The 17988-nt window shown below is 40.0% G+C and overlaps 1 protein-coding gene across 1 annotated transcript in view; it reads right to left on the bottom strand.

Annotated features, from left to right (window-relative positions):
• LOC127807988 (uncharacterized) overlaps positions 1-14883 on the bottom strand; it is a 69646-nt gene extending 54763 nt beyond the window's left edge. The window contains exons 1-2 of the mRNA XM_052346274.1: positions 14114-14883; positions 12870-13201 (exon numbers count right to left, since the gene is read on the bottom strand). Coding sequence (XP_052202234.1) covers positions 12870-13201; positions 14114-14530 — 749 coding nt within the window. The 5' untranslated portion in view covers positions 14531-14883. The remainder of the gene's footprint in view (positions 1-12869; positions 13202-14113) is intronic.
• Positions 14884-17988: the final 3105 nt, after the last annotated feature.

The raw sequence follows: 17988 nt of genomic DNA, 5'->3' as shown, positions 1-17988 counted from the left end.
CCATATCTGTCACAGAGTATGCAAATTTACTGCAAACTTCGTGGTAAGAACTGGACCATTACCAGTGCTTTGTGAGATTTTAAGATAGGGTAGAAACGAACAAGGAGAGTCGAGAGAGAAAACAAATGTATATTGTACAACCGATCACAAGAATGAAAACTACATATCATATAAAATAAACAGTTGAGCTATTTATATAAATAGCTCAACATACACGGAAAGCAAACAGCATAAAACAAAGGAAAGGCAACACCATACAACTATATAACTAACAACTTAAACTGCCTCAAGTATTTAACACTTCCACACTCCCCTTCAATTTAGGCTCTGATTCCTTTAACATTCTTGCATTGCCTTTACTTGTAAGCAACCTGGTATCTCTGTGAGGCCTAACATCTTGCATAGCAGTTCAAAGCGATCTCTTGACAGCCCCTTAGTAAACACATCAGCAACTTGCTCAGCAGTAGGAACATACCTGATTTCCACCTCACCATTTTCTACTTTTTCACACACAAAATGAACATCAACACCAATATGTTTCATACAAGAATGATACACTGGATTTTCTGCCATGCTTTTGGCAGCCAGATTGTCACACCACACAATGGGAGTATTTACACATGGATAACCCAACTCCACCAATAACTGCTTAAGCCACAAAAGCTCAGTCACTCCCAAGGCAATTGCGCGGTACTCTACCTCCCCAACAGACCTAGCCACAACTGATTGCTTCTTAGATCCCCACACAATCAAGTTTGGACCAATGTAGACACAGTAACCACTGGTGGATCTACGAGTAACTCGGCAACCAGCGTGGTCTGCATCAGTGTAGACCACTAAAGAGAGATCTTTTGGTGAGGAAGTAAACACTAACCCCAGACCAATCGTGCCCTTAATATACCTCAACAACCTCTTACACACCAGCCAATGTTGCATTTTAGGAGCTTCCATAAACTAGCTCAACTTATTCACAGTGTAAGCAATATCAGGGCGAGTGTAGGTGAGATATTGTAGTGAGCCAATCAGTGTGCGATACAAACTAGGTTGAGAAAATAGTTCTCCATCATCAGTCAAATAAGTTCCAGTAGTCAAGATGTCATCAACATAAACCGATACAGGGCTTACAGTCCTGCATTGATGCTTTACACAACAAATCACGAATGTATTTGGACTGATTAAGATAAAGACCAGTGTGATCTCTATATGCTTCAAACCCCAAAAAATAATTCACTACTCCTAGAGTCTTTAGTGCAAAGGCACGACCAAGATCTGCTATACAAGTATGCAAAACGGCTGAATTGGAGCCAGTAATCAATATGTCATCAACATAAACCAATACAAACAACACATGATCAGCAGCCCATTTGATGAACAACGAGGCATCAGACACTGATCGAACAAAGCCCAAACACTGAAGTGTTGTTTTCAGCTTAGTATACCAAGCTCGAGGAGCCTGCTTCAGACCATAAAGTGATTTCCTGAGCTGACAAACATGCTGAGCAAATTGAGAACTCACAAACCCTTTAGACTAGACCATATACACTATCTCACTCAAATCACCATTGAGAAACGCATTATTCACGTCTACTTGTTGTATTTCCCAACCAAACTGAACAGCCAATGAAAACAAGACGCGAATAGTGCGAGCCTTAACCACAGGGCTGAACGTGTCAGCATAATCAACTCTCGGGTTTTGAAGAAACCCCTTTGCCACTAACCGAGCCTTATACTTAAGGATGGACCCATCAGAATTATACTTAATCCAAAAAATCCACTTCTTCCCAATCAGATTCATGTCACTGGAAAAAGGTACCAACACCCAGGTATGATTCCTCTCCAAGGCTCGATACTCATCCTCCATAGCCTTAACCCATCGTGAATCTAAAAGAGCTTCACTAACTGAACTAGGTTCAAGAGAACTCACGAAGGCGTGTGGAGGAGACAAAGCAAGAGACTTGGCTCGAATTCTGGTGAGCATAGGGTGAATAAAGGGTGTTGGGATAGGCTTAACAGGTTTGGGCTTAGAAGCAACAGGCTGAGCAATAGGCACGGGCATGCCAGAGGTAGGAGATGTGCCTGATAAAGATGTGCTAAAAGATGGCACGGAAGGAGGATCCGAGAATCCTGAGGACACGGACTGAGTTGCTCTAGGACAAAACAAAGAAGACGTAGAAGAAGAGACAATAGGATGAAGAAAGGCAGTGGAATGACCTCGTGAACTTGACTGTGAGGATTAAGAAGAGGAAACAGAAAACAACTGAAGAAACGGGAATTCATAAGGATTAAACTCAACATTACGAGAGACATAAATTCTGCCTAAAGGATGGAGACACTAATACCCAGCTTGGTTTTGACTGTAGCCAAGAAAAAAACATTAGGTAGAATGAAAATCGAATTTATGTTTGTTATAGGGTCGTAAAAGAGGAAAGCAGGTGCAGCCAAATGGTTGCAACAAGCTGTAGTTAGGGGTGTGATTATATAATCTTTCAAAAGGAATTTGAAATTGTATGGATGAAGAGGGAAACAAATTTATAAGATACACAGCTATCTGAAAAGACTCAACCCAAATCTTTAAGGGTAGACAAGCATGAGACAACATGGTAAGGCCCATTTCAGCAATATGTCGATGCTTCTTTTCCACCATACCATTCTCTTGATGAGTGTGAGGACAAGTAAATCTAGATTGAATTCCATGAGATTGAAGATAAGGAACAAAAGACTTAAACTCCCCCCCCCCCCCCCCCCCCCCCCAAAAAAAAAAATTATCGGTTTGCAATGCACAAAGCTTGGTTTTATATTGAATTTCAGCAAGTTTGTGGAATATCATGAATGCTAACAAAGCATCGAATTTTAGTCTAAGAGGATAGAACCATGTATAATGGGTATAGGCATCCACAAATATAACATAATACCGAAAACCCTCTATGGACAATACAAGGGCAGGACCCCAAAGATCTGAATAGACCAGTTCAAGAGGTGCTTTAACTGTGATATCATACCTTGAAAACGGAAGTTGACTTAGTTTTCCAACTTTACAAGCATCACTGTCACGAAAGAAGGATAATAAAATTCTTCCTTATCGTCTCAATCACCTCAAAAGAGGCTGATTTGATTTATACACCAGCTTCCTATTAGAATTAGGAAGTTGCCTAAAACATTTAAAGAAAGATTCTAAAAACTAAATTAGGAAACCTACATAACTTTAGGATACAGCAACTAATAGAAACAATCAATATAAATCTACAAGATACACAATCTACATTCCTTATAAATAAACCAATCAATCATAATCTATAATATTGGAAACCATATCTGCTGACACTCCCCCTCAAGATTGGGAGTGGATATCCGTCATCCCAATCTTGCTTGTCATCTTCTTAAACACGACTGCTGGAAGGCCTTTGGTTAGCAAATCTGCAAGCTGATCTCCTGAGGAGATATAAGGCCCACAAATCATCCCACTATCCAATTTCTCTTTTATAAAATGTCTATCTACTTCAACACGCTTTGTCCTATCATGTTGAACTAGATTATGTGCGATACTAATGGCTGATTTGTTATCACAATAGAGTCTCATAGGTTTTGTCCACCCAACCTTGAGATCCTCCAATAATATTTTTAACCATAATAGCTCACACATACCTAGGGCCATGGATCGAAACTCGGCTTCAGCACTTGACCAAGCAACCACATTATGTTTCTTGCTCCTCCATGTGACCAAGTTACCCCCCAAGAAGGTACAATAGCCAGACGTTGATCTTCTATCCACCACGGATCCTGCATAATCAACATCTGTGTATGCTTCTAGTAACATAGCTTCACCTTTTTTAAATAGAATGTCGTTCCCAGGTGTGCCCTTCAAATAGTGTAGGATTCTATAGACAGCTTTAAGATGAGATTCCCTTGGGGTATGCATGAATTGGCTAACAACTCCCACGGCATATGTTATGTCTGGTCGAGTATGAACCAAGTATATCAATCGCCCAACTAGCCTTTGGTAGGCCTCTTTATCAACCAAATCATCCTCTAATGCCTCACTTAACTTATGGTTGGGATCAATAGGGTTTTCCACTGCTTTGCAACCGAGAAGCCATGTTTCTCTGAGGAGATCCACTACATATTTTTGTTGAGAGATAAAAATACCTTCTTTGAAATGAGCCACCTCTATCCCCAAAAAATATTTCAAACTTCCCAAATCTTTAATTTCTAACTCTTTTACCAAACATTCTCGTAGTTGTTGTATGCCCTCTTCATTGTTACCGGTGACTACTATGTCATCCACATAAACGAGCAGAACTGTGACTCCCCCTGTGGCTGAGTGGTGGAAAAAAAAAGTGTGATCTCCCTGACTTTGCCGATACCCCATACGAAGCATCACACTGGTAAACTTTCCAAACCACGCCCTGAGTGACTGTTTTAAGCCATAGAGGGCTTTCTTGAGGCGACAAACAACAGGGTCTTTTGTAGTGGCAAAATACCCTGGTGGCACGTCCATGTAGACTTCCTCCTCGAGTGTTCCATGCAAAAATGCATTCTTTACATCAAATTGATATAAAGACCAATCTAGGTTAGCTGCCAATGAGAGAATCACTCTAACTGTGTTAAGCTTAGCTACTGGAGCAAAGGTGTCTAAGTAATCCACTCCATACACCTGTGTATATCCCTTGGCCACCAATCTTGCCTTGTATCAGTCTAAGGTCCCATCAGATTTGTATTTCACAGTATAAATCCATTTACACCCCACCGGATGCTTCCCCTTAGGCAATGGGACTAAATCCCACGTCCGATTTTTGTCAAGGGCAACCATCTCAGCTTCCATGGCATCCTTCCAATGCTTACCCCTTATGGCTTCAGAAAAAGTTTTGGAATGGGAATGGTATGAAGATTGCTAAGAAAGGTTTTATGGGCTGAGGAGAGTTTAGAATATGAGAGGAAGAGATGTAGGGGATGTTTAGTGCAGGTTCTTGTCCCTTTTTGAAGAGCAACAGGCCAATCAAGATCATTATGAGATGTATCAGTTGTGGAAATAGGGTCTACTTTATCAAAAACAAACACAGATGAGAAATTAGAGATGGAATTACCTGGAGAGGATTCCAAAAAAGAGAGTAATTTGTGAGTGCCTTTCTCGTCTATAAGTGGAGTAGAGTCAGAAGTGGATGCTAAGGCTTGCATAGGACTAGGTTCCGGCCTCTACCTCCTTGAGTATACCTGCAGTGGTCTAGGAGTATTTGGGAACTTTTCTCCTGATGTCAGTCCTAGAGATTCCTGCAGATCAATAGGTGGTTGAAGAGATGATAACACGTCCTGGTTTGAGAGAATGAAAGGATACTCCTCAGTGGACAGATTAAAATGTCGTTCTTAAGCAGTAGAATTTTTAAAGTAAGGCTCATTCTCAGCAAAGGTCATATCAGCAGACACAAAAAACTTTCTGGTAGGGGGATGATAGCAACGATACCCTTTCTGGGTTGGAGAATACCCTGTGAACACACATTTTAGGGCACGAGGGTCCATCTTTCCTCTATTGACAGCAAGTATATGGACATAGGCTGTGCACCCGAATATCTTGGGTTGCCAATGACTAATTGTGTGAAAATCTAGAAAATAATCAATCAAGAGTTGAATTGGACTACGAAATGCTAGGCTTTTTGAAGGAAGCCTATTAATGAGAGTAGTGGCAGTAAGTGCTGCTTCCCCCCAATAGGATTTAGGGACACGGTGATGGAAAAGAAGAGCTCTAACCACAGTTAATAGGTGTCCGTTTTTCCTCTCTGCTACCCTATTCTGTTGGGGAGTATAGGGACAAGAGGATTCATGTATAATACCTTTTTTCTAAAAAAACAGCGAGAGGGATTGATTAAAAAAGTCTTTAGCATTGTCAGATCGAAATCTCTTTATCTCTACACCAAATTGGTTTTTAATCATGTTATAGAATGTTGGAAAAATTTGGCTAGCTTCAGATTTCATTTTCAGCAAATAAATCCAAACAACCCTAGTACAATCATCAACAAATATGACAAACCATCTTGCCCCAGAAATGTTGGGGATATTTGATGGACCCCAAATATCACTATGCATTAGAGAGAAGGGAGAATCAGATTTTTTATTTGACAAGGGAAAAGACACTTTTCTATGTTTTGCAAACTCACACGCAGCACAGTGAAAATTTTTTATTTCTAGATTTCTAGCTAAATCAGGAAACATCAACTTAAGAGTATGAAAAGAATGATGACCAAGCCTATAATGGTGTAACCAAAACTGATCTGAATTGGACTGAACCAGGCATGACACCCGAGAGAAAAATCCTTGATTGTCCTGCCCATCAGGTTCCTCAAGATAATAGAGTCCTTCTCTAGCCCCCCTAGCAAGCTCAATCATCCTCTTCATGCCCTACTCCTGAATCTCACAGATTTTGAATGAAACAAGACATGACAGTTAGTATCCTCAATAAGTTTTTGGATAGATATTAGGTTGGTGAACAGCTTGGGGACATGAAGAACATTTTTTAAAGTAAGATTTTCATTAAGGAAAATACTCCCTTAGCTTGCAACAGTGGTGAGAGAACCAGGACATGGGTAATAGGAGAGAAATAGATGAGGAAAAGGAATCATGTGATCTAAGGCATCGGAATCTAAGACCCAAGAATTCTGGTGCATAATTTATGAAGCTTGTAGGGAATAAGAAGAAGAAGTATTACCCGTGATAGCAAGAGAACAGGTGCCCTTGTCAGTCTTCTTGTCAAGGGATCCCAAGAAACTTCTCAACCGGTCAATTTCTGATTTTTTTAGCTCCTGGACCTCTCCTTGTTTTAAATCTCCTGGTTCAGATGACTGGGAATTGGCCATGTACCCCTGTCCCTGCATTGAACTTCTCACCGGTCCTCCCTTATGTGGTTTCCCATGTTCCAACACTTATCTATGGTATGCCCAGGTTTTTTGCAAAAAGTACACCACAAAGAGTCCTTATCTACTGATTTCTTTTCTTCTCTAGGCCCTCTACTAGGATTATTAGCCTTCAAGGAGATTAGGGTAGAACCTTCTCCAAAAGGGGTTTCTAGCATGACACCCCTTCTTCCTTCTTCTGCTCTAATCAAAGATATAACTTCATTCAAGGAAGGTAAATCCTCCTTACCGAGGATTTGTACTCTTATCGTATCAAATTCAAGGTTGAGGCTGGCTAGAAAATCATAGATCCTCTCTTTCTCCACAAATCGTTTGTGTAAGGCTGCATCCTCACTACACTTCATCTTCAAGCACTAGTAGTGGTCAAGTTCTTGCCATAGTGTTTGCAGCAGGTTAGCATACTCGGTGATGGTCCTTGTTCCTTGTTTGGTTGCTGCTACGTTTGCTCTTATTTCATAGATCTGCGCTACATCGCGGACTTTAGAGCAGGTGAGATTTATTACATCCCAAATATCCTTAGTCGTAGTCAAGAACATAACCGTGTCGCTGATTTCTAGAACCATTGAGTTCCAGAGCCAAGACATCACCAAGGAGTCTTCTTCATCCCATGCTCCAAATGCTGGATCCGTCTCCCTAGGACCTGTTCCCAACAAGTGGCTAAGTTTCCCTTTCCCTTTAAGAAATGTGCGGATTAGCTGGGACCATTTTAAGTAGTTTTTACCATTCAACCGGTAAGCTACTTGAAGGTTTTGTAATTCTCCTCCTATACCACTGCCATGAGTCCCAGCAAACTGAGTTTCAGTAGATGGAACCTCAGTCGCATGGCTGGAATCTCCAGATTCAGGTATAGGATCATGCGTAATAGACATGATGATGAGAAGGAGAAGAAAGAGGGATGATCTGACAAAGGAAGATTGGAAGAACAGGCTATGATCGAAGCTGGATTAGCGCTTCTATGGCTCTGATACCATGTCACAAAAGAAGGATAAGAAAATTCTTCATTATCGTCTCAATCACCTCAAAAGAGGCTGATTTGATTTATACACCAGCTTCCTATTAGAATTAGGAAGTTCCCTAAAACATTTAAAGAAAGATTCTAAAAACTAAATTAGGAAACCTACATAACTTTAGGATACAGCAACTAATAGAAACAATCAATCTAAATCTACAAGATACACAGTCTACATTCCTTATAAATAAATCAATTAATCATAATCTATAATATTGGAAACCATATCTGCTGGCAATCACAAAAAGACAAATCAATAATAGAACATGGTAATCCAATTTTACTTAGCACCAAACGTAACACATGTAGAGAGGGATGACCTAAGCGATCATGCCACTATTTACATACAACTGTTCTGGGTGTAATCTGAGCCACAATTACAGACTTAGACATCTCATGACCAAATAACCACTGTCTATTACACTGATTATTATCACTAGTATAAGAAGAAAGGTAAGACACTAAAGGAACTAAAATGCATTCTAGAGAATGGGCCAACTTGTTGTAAATAGTAGACTTAGAAGCTGGTTCCAGCCGATATAGCCCATCCATAAGGTGTCCCTAGAGCAGCACCCGTCCGGTAATTTTATCCTTGATAAAACAAACATTAGAGTGAAATTCAGCTATCACATTATGTTCTCGAGTAAGCTTGAGACACACTAAGTAGATTTTTCTTCATACTTGGAACATGAAGAATGTCTGGAACACACAAAACAAAATTTGAGTGAGGTAAAGTTTGTAAAGAACCTATGCCGACATGTGTTATAGGTAATTGCTTACCATTACCTATAATAACTTTATCCCCCGACAAATTGTTCAGACTCGAGGTAATATGATTTGTGGCACCAGAATCCACGAACCAAGACTGGTCTGGAAGAGCAGATGGAGAAGTAAATTGGTCAGAAGGCTGCAAAATAGGTTTAGAAGGGTTACCATAGTGAGAGCCCTGGGTTAAACCATAGTCAGGCATGAAAGCTCCGTTAGAGTCACTAAAGGAGGCCACATAAGCATGAGCATCCAATTGAGGACCAAAAACACAAGCATCCAATTAAGGAACACTCTCGTTACCTCCTTGTGATCTGCCATTACTATAACCAGACACTCTTTGAAAATTCTTATCAAACTGGTAGTAGCACCGATCTGCAAAGTGGCCAGCCTTGCCACACAATTGACAATAGATACGTATGTTATTTCTACCACGACCTCTACCGCCTCTAAAACCAATACCACCTCCTCAATCAACAAATCCTCCTATATTATTACTATATCCTCCACTGCTCTGAGCAGTATAGTATGACGCCACATTCACACTCAGAGGTGTAGAAACATCAAAATTGAGTGTCATTAAAGGCTGATTCTTAGCAGACAATCATTGTTCGTGCATCAGTAATAGTTATTAGACCTTCTCCAAGTCTATGTCGTCCATTTGATAGGTTATGAGACTCACAACAATCTCATAATCCTTATCTAAACCATTTAGAATGGCCAGCAGTAATTCATTGTCATTTACAGGTTCTCCTATGGCTGCAAGTGCGTGGCCTATGGTTTTGATCTTCAAAACATAGTCATTAATAGACATACTATCCTTCTTAACAGAACGTAATTGTTGTTTAAGTGGAAAAGATTTCGCTAGTGTCTACCTAGCATATAAATTCTCCAACAAAATCCATACCTCAGCCGATGATTTTAAGTGTATTACCTGAGCGAGCACCTCTTCACTGATTATGGAGAACAACCAGCCGAGCAAGAGTTGATCAAAATGGAGCCAATTCATGTACTCCGGATTCACCACAATCTCACCGTCAGGAGCAGTCACATTCTTCGGAGGAGTTGTCTTGTTCAAAAACGAAACAAGATCGAAGGCGTGAACAATGGCGAGAATTTGTGCCTTCCAGAAGATGTAATTTCTCATGTCCAGTTTCAGAGGAATATAGCTAAAAGCCTTCGCAATTGCAGAAAAATTAGATTGCAAGGTAATTGAAAGACTCGAGTTAGATTGACGAGGAGGAGAAGAAGAAGAGGCGAAGCCAACAATTCGATCGGAAGCCATTAGTGTGGCTCTGATACCATGTGAGATTTTAAGATAGGGCAGAAAGGAACAAGGAGAGTCGAGAGAGAAAACAAATGTATATTGTATAGCCGATCACAAGAATGAAAACTACATATCATATAAAATAAACAATTGAGCTATTTATATAAATAGCTCAACATACACGGAAAGCAAACAACATAAAACAAAGAAAAGGAAACACCAACTATATAACTAACAACTTAAACTGCCTCAAGTATTTAATACTTCCACATGATTAAAGATGAAGTGTAGCGAAGATGCAGCCTTACACAAGAAGTTTGTGGAGAAAGAGCGGACATATGATCTCCTAGCCGGCCTAAACATGGAGTTTGATGCGGTAAGGGTGCCTTGGTAAGGAGGATTTGACTTCTTTAAATGAGGTTATCTCTATTATTCGTGCAAAAGAAGGAAGAATGGGTGTCATGTTGGAGACTACCTCAATGGAGGCATCAGCCTTGCTTTCTTTGAAAACTCATGGTCAAGGTAAGGGAAGAGAGGAAAAGAAGGCTACAGATAGAGATACTATATGGTGTACTGTAAGAAACCGATGCACACCATAGAGAAGTGTTGGAAGCTCCATGGAGAGCCTTCCAAAGGTGGATCACTAAAGAATCAAGGCCAAGTGCACATGGCTAGCAGCCATCAACAATTGGATCAGAAGGGGTCTGAACAAGGAGACACCCTAGAGCTTAACCGAGCAGAGATTGAAAGGTTATAGAACTTCTCAGAATCTCTCGAAAAAGGGACTGCAAAAGGGGGTGCTTGCTCTCTTGCTCTCACAGGTATCTCTTCTAATTCTTTTGCTGTATATGCTTCAGGAAAAAATCATTCTACCTCTTGGATCTTAGACTCTGGAGCTACAAATCATATTGCCCTTTTCTCTTATCACTTTGTTACCTATAGCCCTTGTCCTAGTTCCAAAAAAATCACCCTAGCAGATGGTTCTTTAACCACTGTTGCGAGCCAAGGAGATGTTCTTCTTAATAAACATCTCACTCTAAAAAATGTGCTCCATGTTCCTAAGTTATTCACTAACCTAATCTCCATTCAAAAGCTCATATTGAATACTAATTGCAATGTTATTTTTTATTCAACTCATTGTGAGATACAGGAGCAAGGCACAAGGAAGAGGATTGGGCTTGCTAAGGCTAGGGCTGGGTTGTTCTACCTTGAGGGACTAGGTGTCTCCTTGTTCACAGCGCTTTAAGGGCGCCTTTCGCCCCTAACTACCCTGGACTAAACATAAGCAATTGAGGTAGAAAATTTTTCTTAAGTGCATGAGGGTGTGTAAAATACCATTATAGAGGCCATTTGAATCACTTTAGGTTCATTCTCTAGTGATATATGTATATTGAGTGAAAACGTGCAAAATGACTAGGAAACAAAATGATTGGATTGTGGAGCAATTATGAGGAGACAGCTTTTCTCAGGTTTTACATAGTTTTTGTTATAAATGAGAACGAAATGGCATGCTTGAGATGCTGAAATAAAGAAGTCTTGGGAGATGAAAAAGCATGGACATAAGCTACAAAGAGAAATATTCAGTTGTTCAGTAGACCAAATCTGATGCAAGTTCTGCATTGTAGCGGGAGGCAGCCAATTGCCTTTTGGTAGAGGAATGGTGCATTGTAAAAGGGCGGCAGCCAAGGCAAATAATAATGTGCCAATTCACTATTGGGCAATACTGAAATTAGAAAGTTAACTGCTACTTAAGAATGAGGAATAAAGGATTTAAAACATAGAAAATTGAATATTACCATTTAGAAATATGGGACTTTATTTTGGCTTTTTGCAACAAGCTAATCATCCAAAGGAGCTCTTTGTAGTTGGGTGTTTATACAATTGATTCTGTTTAATACTGGATTCAACTGGGATGTTCCAGATCCAACCCAATTATGAAATTGAATCCATAGTGCTTGTTGGATTTGAATCAGGTCTACGTGTAAACAAGCCAGATTTTGCAAGTCAGATTTGAGTCAAATTCTAATCAAATCTGACCCATTGATAACCTTAACCCAAATAAAGGAGGAGGGTTGCATTAGGTAATCAATAACCAACATAAAAATCATTGAACCTTCATAACATGGATTCTTGAAAAACATTCAATGTCCTCTCTACAAAACAATAGTAATTCAACTGCTCATCCAAAAATCCAAATTCAATATGGTGATCACTCTAAGGAGTCCTTTAGTTATGCACCAATTTAAGACCAAATATTATATATAAATAAAACACTAAAGCATTCTTGAACATTTATTCATTCAATGAAGATACTTTAAAAAGAAAAGCCACCAAAATTATAATTAAAGAACTAGAGAAGATCAGAATAGTGAGTGAGTGAGTGAGTGAGAGAGTGAGACAGAGAGAAAGAGAGAGAGTACTCTCCAAATTCTTGATGTTAGATTAGGCGCAAGTGTTGGTATTTAGTAATGAGTTTTTCCCCGTGCTATTTAGATTCAAGAAAGAAATTCTACTCACTTTTACATTTGTAACCCATAAATTCATAAATAAACAAACAAAAATAAACACAAGCATTAACTAACCCCAAATAAATAAAAAGAATGAATAACAAGCATGAAAGTAACAATGGTGTGATTGATATCCATATCAGGACCATCACATTCAACCTCAACTCCAAATGAAACAGTGAACATGAAGAAAGGTAAAAACTGTCCTTTTGTTCAACATGATAGCATTTGCAACTTTTTTTACAAAGAAACATGCCATACAAGAGTTAGAGCAAAACAGATTACTTGAAATACAAAACTAAGACACAGGATTATTGACCAGAATGGTTGTTTCAAGGATAAATTGCAAAATATATCTCATGTAATGCATTACAGCAACAAATGTTAGGGAACTAAACAAGTTATACAATATTGATAATTACCTCCTCTTGGGACCTGCAATATCTTCTCTTGGACAGGACACTGCTACATTATCATCCACCTTATCTTTACATCCTACATCAGGTGGTACGGACGGAGCATCTTGAAGTACTTTTGAAGTATCAAGACTGTTCCCTTCAGATTGTGTTTGAGATCGAATAATTGGCATAACAACCTCAAGTGTAGGACGAACATTTGTAGGCAGCAGAAATACATGGTTCCCGCTTTCCTCGAGATTTAATGACTGAAATAACTTCTTCAGATGCTTAACCAATGACCTTTCAGATAATTCACTTATGTCAACAGCTTGTCCACCATCAATCATTTGGAGAAGCTACCCAAAAAATAACAAATGTCATTAATAGTTCTTGATGCATCAAATGTATATGTAAACAAAGTCACGTTTAGCAAAATACATATAATAAACACTCCTTCAAGAAATTATGCGCATAGAATAATGACTGTCAAAAATAATACAAAACTTATGAGGTCCCTATGCTAAAAGAATTCTTAAAATGATGTCAAAAAAAAATCGAGTGTGCCTTCCATACCTAAATCTGTTCCATGGGCATTGCCATAGTTTTATCAGCACATTTTGCACACTGGGACTCTCTCTCTCTCTCTCTCTCTCTCTCTCTCTCTCTCTCTCTGTCTCATAGATTAACAAATGAAAAGCTAAAAGGTATATACATTTATATCATACTGCAACTGGTATCTCCTTAATTTTTAGGCTGCACCATGGCCATGACCACCATCCTGTGGCTACCTATTCCTAAAGAATTTAGGTTGATGCAACATGACTTCTCTTTTAGTTGGCTTTGGGAAACTTGTTGAAATGCATATGTTACTCAATCCTATCTCAACTTCCCCCATATTGTCTCTCAAATAATAATAATAATAACCTCCTCCACATTGTAAAAACTTCTTGAATCTTTTAGCATGGTCAAGGCTTGTGATTGTCGTTGTTGTTTTTGTTGTTGATATTGCAGTTCCCCTTCTCAACCCATGACCAATATGAGCTAGGAGCTCACACAAGCAGAGAAACGAAGACCAAAACATTGGCAGTGTAACAAAACACGCTTATATTGCAGACAAACATAAATAGAATTGCCAATTCTTATGTCAGAAATCAACAATTCGAAATTGAGAAACAAGTCAAAAGTTAACCTACGCATGGCAAAAAGAAAACCGTAAATCTTAATGCCCAATTAGCATGACGCATTGAATGACAAAGAATTAATAGTACCTGCTCCAGATCAGCACTCACATCAGGGAATTCCTTCAATATACCTCGTACGATCTGTTGGGGTGGAAGCCGAGGCTCCGAATCATACCCGGAGGCAGATTCGGACTCACCGCTGGAAGAGTCGGAGTCAGAGACCTTTCTCTTCTGCTCCCGACGCGATCTCCGACTGCTACGGCTATGGCGCTTCCTCTCTCTCTCCCTCTCCTTCCTTTTCTTCTTTGTCCTCTTCTCCTCCCTCTCTCTCCCATAGCCGCCTTCCCCGCGGCGCCGCCTGTGGCGGCCCTTGTAGCGCTTCGAAGAGGCTTCGACGCGGTGGTCATCGTCAGAGTTGGTGGAGAACGAGGACGAAGACGAAGCTGACGACGTTGTATCTCCGCCGCCCTTCTGCATTTTTCTTCTACTGGAACGGTCCCCCATTTGTTTTCGCCGAAAAAAGAGCTGTGTTGTCTCTCTCAGGCGAAAACACAGTTCCACCTCTCAAGTTGAGGCGGCTGGGTTTTCAAATTAATTCGCAGCCCCGTTGATGTGCGAACTCTCTCCAAATTGTGACGCGCGCGACATTATAGAAAAGCGAGTTGACGATTAAGCTTGAGAAAACAGATTATACATCATCATCATCTCTGTGAAGGGAACAACCAAATAACCTAACCCAAGGCCAAGCACACCAGCGGGCGAATCTTCAAGCAAGCACCCCGTTTGGGATTTAGTTAAAAAATATACATACAGGGAAGGAAAATAACTGAAGTCGGTCGGGTTGATTGATCAGATACACTAATGCTATTCGGCCAGCCTCAATGACGGGAAATTTGCAAAAATAGGACCGCCGGCAAATAACTTTGCAAAAATAGAACACTTAATTTTTGTTTGTAAAATTATGATTTTTAATAGTTGATTGGACTAAAATGCCCCGGATTGATCCCTTTGTTTTCTTCCTCTCGCACGCACATCCCCAATCGCCCGTCGATCAGAACATCTCTCTCGCTCGTCCTCTTCGTCATCTCTCTCGCTCGTCCTCTGTTCTAAGCATCTAGGGTTGCTGTTTTTTCATCGGTCTTCGCCTTCAAAACCATTGCAGGTAATTTCAGAGTGTTTTACTCTCTTCGATGCATTTTTTGTAATGACTACATAATGGGTATGCAAATGAACATCGCTCTGGTTCTGCATTCTAAAGCTCGATTGAGTGAAGGCTATGCATTTCACTATAGGTTCAAACCAGAAGCACACCCAAAATGTTTTATATCCATTCGGTTTATATATCGGTACCCAAAAATGTTTTATGTACCGACATCATATATCGATATAATTGTATCAGTTTTAATTTCATATAAACCAATACATAGTAACCGATATACTTCCTATTTCAACTACTATATCGGTATAACTGTATCGGATGTAATTTTACTTGAACCGATATATGATAACCGACATATTCTTGCGCGACCGATATTATGAAACCGATATAACCAATGATAACTAACTTTTTTTACTTGCATCCAACCGATGTTTTTATAATTTACAAGAATGGCAGCTCATAGACCTATATTTGTACCTGTGATGTATGGAGGTTGGTGGGATGTTGATAGAGGGGAATATAAGTATGTGACCGATAAATGTTGTTGTGTAATACATGTGCATCTAGGCTTCACATTCAACCAATTGGTAAGTTCCGTATATAAAAGGTTCAATTTTAGTCATGCTGAGAAATCGGTTGTGATGAAGTACAAGTTTAGGACTCTAGATATATCGGCACCACCAATGCAGAATCAAAGTGATATGGATGTTGAGTGTTTTATAGTGGAATGCTCTCGGATAGAATCCAGAAGCTCATTGTGTGTTGATTTTGTGGACAAATTAAAACCGAGTACACAGCCGAATAAAGAGGTTGCAGAGAATCAAGGATGCAGTAATTTGCCGGTGATACGGTTGGGCAGCGATAGTCCAATATGGTCGAACAACGAGGCCACAAGGAACATGAATATGGATGGTTTTCACCACGATGTTAATTGTGATGATACTGTGGATGGGAATGGACTTAAAGAAGTCAATTGTATTGATGGTGGACATGGCGTTGAAGATGTTTTTAATTGTGATGATGCAAGAGCGGGGTCTGAAGAAGTAGAAGTTTTCCATGTGATTGATGTTGAAAAATTGGTCCATATCGATGTACAAGTTGATGAAGGCGCTGAGCAACCTACTTTTCTCCCATCTTCGAGATTATCAAGGGTTAGTTCGAGAACATCGTCCCAGGTGTCAGAAGTTGAGTTAAACCAAATTTTTGCTTCAAAATCTGAATTGCATCAAAGGATGAGTTTGTTGGGATTGAGAAATAATTATGAATACAAGGTGGTAAAGTCAACTACAAAGGTATTGTACATGAAGTGTAAGAACGATCAGTGTCAATGGCGGTTGAGGGCAACAATGCTTGGCACTTCTTTTGGTTGGGTAGTCAGGAAATATGTAAATACTCATTCATGTTCATCTTCAATAATGCGGCCTGGTCATTGCCAAGCGAAGAGCAAAGTAATTGGTTCTCATGTAAAACCCTATTAAGAGGATGTGAAGCGTATTCATAAGCCTAAGAACATTATCAACGATGTTCGCAAGGAATTTGGAGTGAACATAAGTTATTCAAAGGCATGGTAATCGCGAGAAAAGGCTTTGGACATGATCCGAGAGGGGTGTGGAGGAATCATTCCAATTGCTGCCATCTTATCTGTACATGTTGAAGTTGAAAAACCCTGGGACGATTGCTAAAATCGAGAGTGAGAGTGATAGCAGATTCAAGTACCTATTTATAGCAATTGGTGCATGTCTTGCCGGATTTCGTAGCCAAATGCGGCCAGTAATTGCAGTTGATGCTTGCTTTCTCAAGGGTAAATATCTTGGTAGTTTGTTTGTTACCACATGCAAAGACGGTAACAACAATGTATATCCTATAGCATGGGGAGTAGGAGATTCCGAGAATGATGCCTCATGAGAATGGTTCTTCACTAATTTGCGATCAGCAATTGGCCATGAGATACTTGATTTGGTATTTGTGTCAGACAGGCATAAAAGCATCAGTAAGGCGGTACTGACGATTTTCCCTAATGCACTACATGTACATTATATATATCACATTGGCCAGAACGTTAAGGCTAAATTCAAGCATGAAAATATGCATGCTTTGTTCTACAAGGCAGCGAAGGCTTATCGAGAATCAGAATTCTATGAATTGTTTAACGAACTCTAGCGATATGATCCAGCCGTCGGCACCTATCTTAGAGAGGCCGGCTTCAGTCGTTGGGCACGTGCCTATTCGGATGGGAAGCGGTTTGATATAATGACGACAAACATAGCAGAATGCCTCAATGCAGCTTTGGCGGATGCACGTAAATTGCCTATTCAATGTTTGGTGGAGTATATTAGGAATATGCTGCAACAATGCTTTTATGAGAGACGGGGTCATGCTAGTCAAATGGGTGGACATCTCACATCTTGGGCTGAAGGAAAAATAGCCAAAAGATTTGCATTATCCCAATATTGGCTGTCAGAACCGATTGATATGTATAGATTCAATGTCAAATATGGTAACTCCGGTGGCATAGTAGACTTGAAGGCGAAAACTTGCACATGTCGGGTGTTTGATTTCGACAAATTGCCATGTGGACATGCCCTGGCTGCTGCACGTTCACGTAATATTGACCCATACACTTTGTCGTCTGCATACTACCAAACAGAGGCTCTGTTGTGTGCCTATGCCGATCCGATTATGCGGTGGGCAGTCAGGCCGATTGGATCGTACCGGACGAAAGTGCATCTGTTAACCCATGTGGAAGACGCAAGACATGTCGAATTCCTTCAGCCGGTGAAGAGAAGAAGAGGGTAAAATGTTG

This window comes from Diospyros lotus, chromosome 8, assembly GCF_014633365.1.
Source record: "Diospyros lotus cultivar Yz01 chromosome 8, ASM1463336v1, whole genome shotgun sequence".
Lineage (NCBI taxonomy): Eukaryota > Viridiplantae > Streptophyta > Magnoliopsida > Ericales > Ebenaceae > Diospyros > Diospyros lotus.
The sequence above is the reverse complement of the archived record's forward strand: the minus strand, read 5'-3'. Positions and strand labels throughout refer to the sequence as shown.